Consider the following 12186-nt stretch of genomic DNA (forward strand, 5'->3'; position numbering starts at 1 on the left):
GCAGGGGTTAGCATTGTTGCCTCACAGCACAGAGACCCTTGGTTGAATTCCTAGGGTGCTATCTGTGTGGAGTTTCTATGTTCTCCTTGTGTAAGTGTGTGTTTTTGCCAGGTCCTCTGATTTCCACCCACAGTCCAAAGACATATTGGCATGTTAATTGGCTTCTGGGAAAATTGGCCTTAAGTGTGAATGCGTTTGTCTGTCTGCCCTGCAAGGGATTGGCTTCCTATCCAGAGCATATCCCACCTTGTGCCCACTGCTTGCTGGGATAGGCTCTAGCTCCCATGTGAGCCTGAATTAGCTGAAGGGGTTAGAAAATGGAGAGCTTTGCTGACAGTGAAAAGAGAAGACTACAAGGTTTGAAGCAGCAATTCGGGAGCAAATGCCTAGCGCCCCACGATCCTTCACCAGCAGGTGACAGTGCCTGTGTGCATGGCTGAGCTACTGAAAGACACAGCAAGACCTCAGCAGGTGAAAATCTCTTTATTCCCCCTCAGCACAGTGTAGGTCTGGCCCTGGTGAGGGAGACCCCTTTTTACAAAGAAGGACACCGATTCAGCCTGGCATCGCAGGAGGCTTCATTCATAGGCTGCAGTTCTCGCAAGCAACACTTGTCATCAATCATTAATTCCAGTTTATGATTTTGTTAGCAATTTCATGTCTTTTCAAAATGCTTTTTTCAAAAAATAAGGTTGGTGCATGCTGCGATTCAACTGGCAACAGATTATGACCTTATATAGTTCATGAATACCACGTAAATTCCCAGCCTTGTGAGAATTACGGTACCTGCATGGTCTACTAGGTAATTCTTATATAATTGTATTTCCCCTACCCAGACACTGAAGAAGGACGGATTTATCCCAGTCTGCCTGGGCAGCTGAATAGACCTATAAAGTCACACAGCCAAGTTGTATTTTCTATGAAGCAGGTTCTTTTCCTGGTTTAAAAACCAGATTTAATGTAAAAAAGACCAGAGAGAAGGGTGAAGCTACTGCTGTCAGACTGCAGACCCTGTGTGAAGGGAAACAAGGACAGACTCTTCCTCCATAATGGCCTCCTGCTAAAGGTGAACATCCCAGCCTCACGCTGAGTGCCCATCATCTGTGCTGCTTATGGTCATCTGCAGGAGGAACAGGCAGCGGGAAAAGAATTAAGACAGATTGAGAACAACCCCATCCTCCAATCCTCAGGTGATGGGGGGATTAGGTACAGAGAAACGCAGGACAGCCCGACAGTAACCCGGAGATGGGGTGCACTGCTTCCGGTTCTGTGGATTAAAGGTGTTCTGCTCCATGACCGTCGGTGAGCTACTGCATGAATGCTGTACAGCATGGGCATCTGGGACATGAGGCGCAGGTCAGCACGGGCATTAGGAACCCCCTCCCCCCCCCAGACACATACGCCCAACCAAGACACACTCGACACACAACCAGACAGAGGAACGGACGTTTGATGGTTAATAAAAATCGAACAGGAACCGCAATAATAATTACATACAGATTTCTACATAGAGAGCGCGTTCAGAGTCTCTTGTGAACAGGGGGGGGTCTGCCGCTTGCGATGTGTTCTGCGGTGGTGAGTGCAGCGCCCTCCTCCTGCGGGCTCACAGCCACCAGAAGCGCACATAGACGATCAGCATGATGAAGAAGACGGCGCCGGCGGCCAGCTTGGCGTAGGTGGAGCGCGTGTTCAGGTACTTGGCGTCGCTGCGGTACTTCTTGGACAGGCTGGAGAGGTTGCTGGCCTTGGAGTCCAGGGCTGGAGGGGAGAAGGGGTCCGATTAGGACGCAAACCTGCTTGTGCCTGCGTTGCGCAGAGCAATGGTGTTCCCCAGGAGCAGGCGTGGCCAGTGGAACACAGTGTCTGCATGCCAAATGAACTCGAAAACATTTTCGTTGTGGCCATAGCAAGCCTCTGTGATGCTTACACACAGCAGTGGCCTTGTTTCCAAAGAGTCGCAGCACAGGAGGGACATTCACTGAGATTTTAACTTCTGCTTTCTTCTAAAGTCTACATCGGAATCGTCATGCAAACGAAGGAATAGCGGTGATGTGCCGATGTTTTTTGTCCCTGGAAACAGTCTGGGCACAGTTGTAAATCACCCCAAGTCATCGAACACCTCCCACTGCTTCTCAGCAGGCCAAACTGGGATCACGCTCGCGGTACTGAGCAGACTTCTGTTCTACTGAGCAGTCAGTGTCAGATGAACCCAAACTATTTGTGTGTTTGGATATATTCTATAGAATATATGTTTATATATGTAAATATTCGCTAGCTCTTGAAAATATGTATAACCACTGATCTGATAAAACCCACCCTTGCTACGTTCTCACAGCTGTAATTCTCACAAGTGTCCGTGTGGTAGTGTGTATATCCGTGGAAGTGTTCGTTTGGCGGTGTGTGTATATCAGTGGAAGTGTGCATCAGTGTGGATCACTGTGTGTATATCAGTGGAAGTGTGCATGTGGCGGTGTGTGCATCAGTGTGGATCAGTGTGTGTATATCAGTGGAAGTGTGCGTTTGGTAGTGTGTGTGTATCAGTAGAAGTGTCTGTGTGGCAGTCTGTGCATCAGTGTGGATCACTGCGTGTGTATCAGTGGAAGTGTGCATGTGGCAGTGTGTGTATAGTGTGGATCAGTGCGTGTTTCAGTGTGGACTGTACCTGAGAGAGCCTCGCCCCTCTGCAGCACCTCCTCAATATTGGCCACCATGATCCTCTGCACATCCTGTAGCTCCGTGTTGATGTTGCCCAGGTTCCTGCGTGCACGGCTGTCAATGTACGACTTCTTCGTCTTCTGGATATATGTGTCTGGGGGTGAGACACACACATCAATTTTGCTGTCTGTATACAACACGCCAGTCTTTCTAACACCACACACTCAGTTCTTACAATATGCAAGGACCACATGAGTCTCCTTAGTGCAAAACAGCCTGGTCTTTTCAGGGTCCATGGAATGCAGACTCCCATATACAAGTCTGGCATCGATTAGAAATATTCAGTTTCAGGTTAGGTGTTTCTTTTATCTTTTATTATCAGTCCCCTTATATTAGCCAGTTCATGCCTGTTCCTTGTTTTGAATAAATACACTGACACAAACATGCATCTCTCATTAAATTTGCTTTGTTCTTCATCAGTGGATGTTATACGGCAAGATTGTCACCGGAAGAAGGCTCCACAGCTTTTCCTTTCAGCATGGAATAAACCTGTACCTGTTCCTAAGAAGCATGCAGCCCCTTCACCTGGTGTCAGGTCACATACAATGGATTTCAGCTGTAGGAGCTAGAAGCTGTCGGGAGTATCTCCATTCCTGCAGTACAGGACACAGCCTGCCTCAAGCTCTGCTGCTGCCAGTGTTAAGAACCAGCCCATCAGGGCTTTCTGAAGCATACCTGTGGCTGTGTCCTTATCAGACTCCCTCATCACAGACATTGGGGATTTTTTCAGAAGTTTGATCATGAAGTTTTAAAGCTGAAAACCCACACACTAGTTGTAAACTGTCACACGCTATTTCTATTCAGGATGCTCCTTTAGAAATGAAATCAAAGATGGCTTAAGTGTTTCTGATTCACCTCTTTTCCAAAAGCCTGCAGTGAACATGGTGTGGCCAGACCTGTTTTCACCTCCCCCATGGCAGCGCTGGTCTCTCTGTGCCCCTGCCCAGCTGTGTGCCCTGGTTAGAGCCAGAACGTCCACCTGTCTCCCTGACTCACCGAATTCGATGAAGAAGTACGGCCGGGACACGGTGGGCACCTTCTTGCCATGCTGCTCATCAAACTCAGCCTGCAGGTCCTCCAGATAGGCGAACGCCAGCTTCTTGGGGAACCCAGCCTCACACAGCACCAGGTAACACACGCCCTTCTCAATCACATAGCTGCCAAACACAGATACACAGACAATTCAATTACTCCATAGTACACCTTTCTGTTGTTCTCACTGGAAGGCCATGGACCCAGCCTCTAGTGTGCAGAGAGTACTGTGTTGCACAGTGCTGTACAGGTTTACGCAGTATTACAGTGTTGCACAGTGCTGTACAGGTTTACGCAGTATTACAGTGTTGCACAGTGCTGTACAGGTTTAAGCAGTATTACAGTGTTGCACAGTGCTGTACAGGTTTAAGCAGTATTACAGTGTTGCACAGTGCTGTACAGGTTTACGCAGTATTACAGTGTTGCACAGTGCTGTACAGGTTTAAGCAGTATTACTGTGTTGCACAGTGCTGTACAGGTTTAAGCAGTATTACTGTGTTGCACTGTGCTGTACAGTTTTACGCAGTATTACAGTGTTGCACAGTGCTGTACAGTTTTACGCAGTATTACAGTGTTGCACAGTGCTGTACAGGTTTACGCAGTATTACAGTGTTGCACAGTGCTGTACAGGTTTACGCAGTATTACAGTGTTGCACAGTGCTGTACAGGTTTACGCAGTATTACAGTGTTGCACAGTGCTGTACAGGTTTACGCAGTATTACAGTGTTGCACAGTGCTGTACAGGTTTAAGCAGTATTACAGTGTTGCACAGTGCTGTACAGGTTTAAGCAGTATTACAGTGTTGCACAGTGCTGTACAGGTTTACGCAGTATTACAGTGTTGCACAGTGCTGTACAGTTTTACGCAGTATTACAGTGTTGCACAGTGCTGTACAGGTTTACGCAGTATTACAGTGTTGCACAGTGCTGTACAGGTTTAAGCAGTATTACAGTGTTGCACAGTGCTGTACAGGTTTACGCAGTATTACAGTGTTGCACAGTGCTGTACAGGTTTAAGCAGTATTACAGTGTTGCACAGTGCTGTACAGGTTTAAGCAGTATTACTGTGTTGCACAGTGCTGTACAGGTTTACGCAGTATTACAGTGTTGCACAGTGCTGTACAGTTTTACGCAGTATTACAGTGTTGCACAGTGCTGTACAGGTTTACGCAGTATTACAGTGTTGCACAGTGCTGTACAGGTTTAAGCAGTATTACAGTGTTGCACAGTGCTGTACAGGTTTAAGCAGTATTACAGTGTTGCACAGTGCTGTACAGGTTTACGCAGTATTACAGTGTTGAACAGTGCTGTACAGTTTTACGCAGTATTACAGTGTTGCACAGTGCTGTACAGTTTTACGCAGTATTACAGTGTTGCACAGTGCTGTACAGGTTTAAGCAGTATTACAGTGTTGCACAGTGCTGTACAGGTTTACGCAGTATTACAGTGTTGAACAGTGCTGTACAGTTTTACGCAGTATTACAGTGTTGCACAGTGCTGTACAGTTTTACGCAGTATTACAGTGTTGCACAGTGCTGTACAGGTTTAAGCAGTATTACAGTGTTGCACAGTGCTGTACAGGTTTACGCAGTATTACAGTGTTGCACAGTGCTGTACAGTTTTACGCAGTATTACAGTGTTGCACAGTGCTGTACAGGTTTAAGCAGTATTACAGTGTTGAACAGTGCTGTACAGTTTTACGCAGTATTACAGTGTTGCACAGTGCTGTACAGTTTTACGCAGTATTACAGTGTTGCACAGTGCTGTACAGGTTTAAGCAGTATTACTGTGTTGCACAGTGCTGTACAGGTTTAAGCAGTATTACTGTGTTGCACAGTGCTGTACAGGTTTACGCAGTATTACTGTGTTGCACAGTGCTGTACAGGTTTACGCAGTATTACAGTGTTGCACAGTGCTGTACAGGTTTACGCAGTATTACAGTGTTGCACAGTGCTGTACAGTTTTACGCACTATTACAGTGTTGCACAGTGCTGTACAGGTTTAAGCAGTATTACAGTGTTGAACAGTGCTGTACAGTTTTACGCAGTATTACAGTGTTGCACAGTGCTGTACAGTTTTACGCAGTATTACAGTGTTGCACAGTGCTGTACAGGTTTAAGCAGGAGTACTGTGTTGCACAGTGCTGTACAGGTTTAAGCAGTATTACTGTGTTGCACAGTGCTGTACAGGTTTACGCAGTATTACAGTGTTGCACAGTGCTGTACAGGTTTACGCAGTATTACAGTGTTGCACAGTGCTGTACAGGTTTACGCAGTATTACAGTGTTGCACAGTGCTGTACAGGTTTAAGCAGTATTACAGTGTTGAACAGTGCTGTACAGTTTTACGCAGTATTACAGTGTTGCACAGTGCTGTACAGTTTTACGCAGTATTACTGTGTTGCACAGTGCTGTACAGGTTTAAGCAGTATTACAGTGTTGAACAGTGCTGTACAGTTTTACGCAGTATTACAGTTTTGCACAGTGCTGTACAGGTTTAAGCAGTATTACAGTGTTGCACAGTGCTGTACAGGTTTAAGCAGTATTACAGTGTTGCACAGTGCTGTACAGGTTTAAGCAGTATTACAGTGTTGAACAGTGCTGTACAGTTTTACGCAGTATTACAGTGTTGCACAGTGCTGTACAGGTTTAAGCAGTATTACAGTGTTGCACAGTGCTGTACAGGTTTACGCAGTATTACAGTGTTGCACAGTGCTGTACAGGTTTACGCAGTATTACAGTGTTGTACAGTGCTGTACAGTTTTACGCAGTATTACTGTGTTGCACAGTGCTGTACAGGTTTACGCAGTATTACAGTGTTGCACAGTGCTGTACAGGTTTACGCAGTATTACAGTGTTGCACAGTGCTGTACAGGTTTAAGCAGTATTACAGTGTTGAACAGTGCTGTACAGTTTTATGCAGTATTACAGTGTTGCACAGTGCTGTACAGGTTTAAGCAGTATTACAGTGTTGCACAGTGCTGTACAGTTTTACGCAGTATTACAGTGTTGCACAGTGCTGTACAGTTTTACGCAGTATTACAGTGTTGCACAGTGCTGTACAGGTTTAAGCAGTATTACAGTGTTGAACAGTGCTGTACAGTTTTACGCAGTATTACAGTGTTGCACAGTGCTGTACAGTTTTACGCAGTATTACAGTGTTGCACAGTGCTGTACAGGTTTAAGCAGTATTACAGTGTTGCACAGTGCTGTACAGGTTTACGCAGTATTACAGTGTTGCACAGTGCTGTACAGTTTTACACAGTATTACAGTGTTGCACAGTGCTGTACAGGTTTAAGCAGTATTACAGTGTTGAACAGTGCTGTACAGTTTTACGCAGTATTACAGTGTTGCACAGTGCTGTACAGTTTTACGCAGTATTACAGTGTTGCACAGTGCTGTACAGGTTTAAGCAGTATTACTGTGTTGCACAGTGCTGTACAGGTTTAAGCAGTATTACTGTGTTGCACAGTGCTGTACAGTTTTACGCAGTATTACAGTGTTGCACAGTGCTGTACAGGTTTACGCAGTATTACTGTGTTGCACAGTGCTGTACAGGTTTACGCAGTATTACTGTGTTGCACAGTGCTGTACAGGTTTACGCAGTATTACAGTGTTGCACAGTGCTGTACAGGTTTATGCAGTATTACAGTGTTGCACAGTGCTGTACAGTTTTACGCACTATTACAGTGTTGCACAGTGCTGTACAGGTTTAAGCAGTATTACAGTGTTGAACAGTGCTGTACAGTTTTACGCAGTATTACAGTGTTGCACAGTGCTGTACAGTTTTACGCAGTATTACAGTGTTGCACAGTGCTGTACAGGTTTAAGCAGGAGTACTGTGTTGCGCAGTGCTGTACAGGTTTACGCAGTATTACAGTGTTGCACAGTGCTGTACAGTTTTACGCAGTATTACAGTGTTGCACAGTGCTGTACAGGTTTAAGCAGGAGTACTGTGTTGCGCAGTGCTGTACAGGTTTACGCAGTATTACAGTGTTGAACAGTGCTGTACAGTTTTACGCAGTATTACAGTGTTGAACAGTGCTGTACAGTTTTACGCAGTATTACAGTGTTGCACAGTGCTGTACAGGTTTACGCACTATTACAGTGTTGCACAGTGCTGTACAGGTTTCCACAGTATTACAGTGTTGCACAGTGCTGTACAGGTTTACGCAGTATTACAGTGTTGAACAGTGCTGTACAGGTTTACGCAGTATTACAGTGTTGCACAGTGCTGTACAGGTTTAAGCAGTATTACTGTGTTGCACAGTGCTGTACAGTTTTACACAGTATTACTGTGTTGCACAGTGCTGTACAGGTTTATGCAGTATTACAGTGTTGCACAGTGCTGTACAGTTTTACGCACTATTACAGTGTTGCACAGTGCTGTACAGGTTTAAGCAGTATTACAGTGTTGAACAGTGCTGTACAGTTTTACGCAGTATTACAGTGTTGCACAGTGCTGTACAGTTTTACGCAGTATTACAGTGTTGCACAGTGCTGTACAGGTTTAAGCAGGAGTACTGTGTTGCGCAGTGCTGTACAGGTTTACGCAGTATTACAGTGTTGCACAGTGCTGTACAGTTTTACGCAGTATTACAGTGTTGCACAGTGCTGTACAGGTTTAAGCAGGAGTACTGTGTTGCGCAGTGCTGTACAGGTTTACGCAGTATTACAGTGTTGAACAGTGCTGTACAGTTTTACGCAGTATTACAGTGTTGAACAGTGCTGTACAGTTTTACGCAGTATTACAGTGTTGCACAGTGCTGTACAGGTTTACGCACTATTACAGTGTTGCACAGTGCTGTACAGGTTTCCACAGTATTACAGTGTTGCACAGTGCTGTACAGGTTTACGCAGTATTACAGTGTTGAACAGTGCTGTACAGGTTTACGCAGTATTACAGTGTTGCACAGTGCTGTACAGGTTTACGCAGTATTACAGTGTTGAACAGTGCTGTACAGGTTTACGCAGTATTACAGTGTTGCACAGTGCTGTACAGGTTTAAGCAGTATTACCGTGTTGCACAGTGCTGTACAGTTTTACACAGTATTACTGTGTTGCACAGTGCTGTACAGTTTTACGCAGTATTACAGTGTTGCACAGTGCTGTACAGGTTTACGCAGTATTAATGTGTTGCACAGTGCTGTACAGGTTTACGCACTATTACAGTGTTGCACAGTGCTGTACAGGTTTCCACAGTATTACGGTGTTGCACAGTGTGATATACTCACTGGAAGGCCATGGACCCAGCCTCCAGTGTGCATCGAGTGGGGCTCTGTTCATTCAGTTTGCGGAACAGCTGCTTGGCCTGGCTTTGGTACTGCTGGAGGTCACGGCCTGACTGTAGACACAATGTACACATTATTGTACTGGATTACAACAGACAAGTATGAAACAGCACACACATGGTAAATCATCCTTCATTACACTGGACTACAACTTACAAAGTGTATTATACAACACATTCAGGCACACTACATTCTGTAATATATGCATTATTATACTAGATTGTAACATGCTTCATATGCAATATTACAGTAGCATAGCAGAGCCATTGACAAGGTGTGGAACAGGAATTTCCAGATATCATTATTTTAAAAATATTTAAATTGACACCTGTCATTTGTCAGATGTTGACCTATGAATTTACATGCACCTGCCTGTCAAGTTGGCTGCCCAGTACTGCAAGAAACAGGACAAATTCATGCGGTTAGACAATGAATGGGATTCAGTCCTTTACTAAATCCTCATATCCTGATCCATACAATTGCACTGTGCAAATAAATGGAAGCCTTGGGTTGTGTACTGGAGTTTTTAAGAAGATGATTTTCCTCCTTTTTGAATTCTTGTGAAATTAAACTTTGAAAGAAAGTCAGAGCCAGTTAATCGTTTTGTGCAGTTGGCATATTATTAACAAGTGTCACTTTCTTTTATTTGATGCATGTGAAACTGCACAGTTTTCAAAAGGGAATATTTTAATGAACACCTTGTCAATGGCCACACGCCTGGGATTATTATAGTACACATGTACAATTCACACCATACTACAACACACAATCTCTACACGTTATACCAGACTAGACTACAACACACAATCTCTACACGTTATAATAGAATACAACACAATTTACTGTGGAATATGAGTATGTCACTGGTCTGCAGCTACGACACTAGGAGGCAAGGTTAATGTGATTAGGACACCATGTGTGTCAGATATTTCTAACACCTCATCTGTCATTGAAAAGGGAAACCATGACACAAACCTTTTCACTTCCCTTCACGAGAGCAGGAGAGAGAAGCAAGAACAAGCAGTAAGAGCACAGTACTAACAGACACAGAGACAGGACCAGGAAGGGACAGAGTGACCAGGGGTAGAGGTGACTGAAGGGAGAGAGAGTGGCCAGGGGTAGAAGGGGAGGGGTGACTGGGGGAGAAGACAGAGTGACCAGGGGTAGAAGGGGAGGGGTGACTGGGGGAGAGGACAGAGTGACCAGGGGTAGAAGGAGAGGGGTGACTGGGGGAGAGGACAGAGTGACCAGGGGTAGGAGGGGAGGGGTGACTGGGGGAGAGGACAGAGTGACCAGGGGTAGGAGGGGAGGGGTGACTGGGGGAGAGGACAGAGTGACCAGGGGTAGAAGGAGAGGGGTGACTGAAGGGAGAGAGAGTGGCCAGGGGTAGGAGGGGAGGGGTGACTGGGGGAGAGGACAGAGTGACCAGGGGCAGAAGGAGAAGGGTGACTGGGGGAGAGGACAGAGTGACCAGGGGTAGAAGGGGAGGGGTGACTGGGGGAGAGGACAGAGTGACCAGGGGTAGAAGGAGAGGGGTGACTGGGGGAGAGGACAAAGTGACCAGGGGTAGGAGGGGAGGGGTGACTGGGGGAGAGGACAAAGTGACCAGGGGTAGAAGGAGAGGGGTGACTGGGGGAGAGGACAGAGTGACCAGGGGCAGAAGGAGAGGGGTGACTGGGGGAGAGGACAGAGTGACCAGGGGTAGGAGGGGAGGGGTGACTGGGGGAGAGATTTTCAGGCTAGAGGAATGATGCAGTGCAGAGTGAAAGAAAGGGGAGAGAGAGCAAAGGCATGAGAAAGGACATGGGGGAGGGGAGTATATTCAGGGCAGCTGGTCACTGTAGCTGGTCTCCTGGCATCAGAGGCTGCTGGCATTACCTTGTCCTTGATTTAAAACCACCCTTTTATCCCTTTGAGCTCCTGAAACTGTACAGCGCTTGGCTGCTCGTGTGAGCCTGCAGCACTAACCACAGTGTGCACACCTGGTCACACATGCCCTACTTTTGCTGTGCTCCGAAAGCTATCTTTACACTGAGCAAAAACACATCAGGGGAAATGGAAACCAAAAAGGAAAACAAATCAAAGATCAGAGAAATGTACGGGGCTCGGATTCCTCGAGCTGCAAGGTGGGAGGGTGGTGTGTGCATGAACTGACAGATCGGCACAGGACCTCAGTCCCAGTGCCTCTGCCCTACAGGCTCCGTGCCCGCTCTCCGATGCCTCGCCCTCCACTGTCATAGGGAGGAGCGCTGGTCAGACTCTGCCCACTGCACCGAGTACGGCAGGGGAGGCTGAGGAAGCGACTGCTGTGCAGAGCTCCCTAGGATGGGCATCTGAAGGGCACGGGGGGCACAGGGCTCTGGGGTGAGGGTCAGTGAGGTTTTCTAAATAACCCGAGTCACCAGTACCAGTGCCGGGGGCTGTCACTCTTATTTGCCAAGGCACAGACTACCTAGGGTACCCCCAATTCAAGACACAGCCAGCGAGCCCTTAAGCGCAAGTGAAGACCAAGACCTGTCTTCGTCTACGTCTACCGCACATCAGGAAGACAGGTTGGGCATGTTCCCAGACAGCTCAATTTCCTCTTCAAAATGACGGCTGCCAACCCGTTCCCGGGCAAGACAAAAGCCCTGTTCAGCACTGACACCATTATCACCATTATGATTGGAGCTAGAGCTGGTGTCTCGCGCTGACGTTTCCGAATTGACGATATGTCACAATTAACTCCGTTAACATTTTAAACACAGAGAAAACTCCGAATGGCCCGATAAAAAGAAACAGAGCATTAGCGAGTCAAAGACAACCATCGGTATTTAAAGGTGCCACACCACCTGGCAGTAGGGACTCTTTCAGATATTGCTGTGGTGGCGTACTAGTATGTAATTATGACAGAATAAATTACAAGTTTTCTCCACCTGCTCGTCTTCTTGCATGGACGCGGCCAGCGGAAGGCCGTCCGCCACTCGGGCAATCATCGTCAGCAGAACCATCTTCGACTAAGCTGGTTTCGCGCGAGCGGCAGCAATCCGAACCGAGCCGGCCGAGGCTGTAGGCTGAGATCACTCCTACTGACAACACTGACGAGCTGAGCTGGCCGGAAGCCGCGGCGGCGCGTCGCTCAGTGCCGTCCTCCAACACTGCAGGACCCGA

General features: G+C 46.8%; 1 protein-coding gene across 2 annotated transcripts; it reads right to left on the bottom strand.

Moving 5' to 3' along the window:
• Positions 1 to 467: 467 nt before the first annotated feature.
• Positions 468 to 12157, bottom strand: LOC148652458 (vesicle-trafficking protein SEC22b-B). 2 transcript variants are annotated; one of them, XM_088599178.1, is made up of 5 exons: positions 11952 to 12157; positions 8980 to 9089; positions 3712 to 3872; positions 2663 to 2809; positions 468 to 1758 (listed from the first exon to the last, which is right to left on the bottom strand). In XM_088599178.1, the coding sequence occupies exons 1-5, from the start codon at positions 12024 to 12026 to the stop codon at positions 1604 to 1606; spliced, it is 648 nt and encodes a 215-aa protein (XP_088455304.1). In that variant the 5' UTR covers positions 12027 to 12157; the 3' UTR covers positions 468 to 1603. The 2 variants fall into 2 exon arrangements, with proteins under 2 accessions (XP_088455304.1, XP_088455303.1); XM_088599177.1 differs by having other exon boundaries at positions 8980 to 9091; positions 11942 to 12026.
• Positions 12158 to 12186: the final 29 nt, after the last annotated feature.

This window comes from Lepisosteus platostomus, chromosome 11 (assembly GCF_059453375.1).
Source record: "Lepisosteus platostomus isolate fLepPlt1 chromosome 11, fLepPlt1.hap1, whole genome shotgun sequence".
Taxonomy (NCBI): domain Eukaryota; kingdom Metazoa; phylum Chordata; class Actinopteri; order Semionotiformes; family Lepisosteidae; genus Lepisosteus; species Lepisosteus platostomus.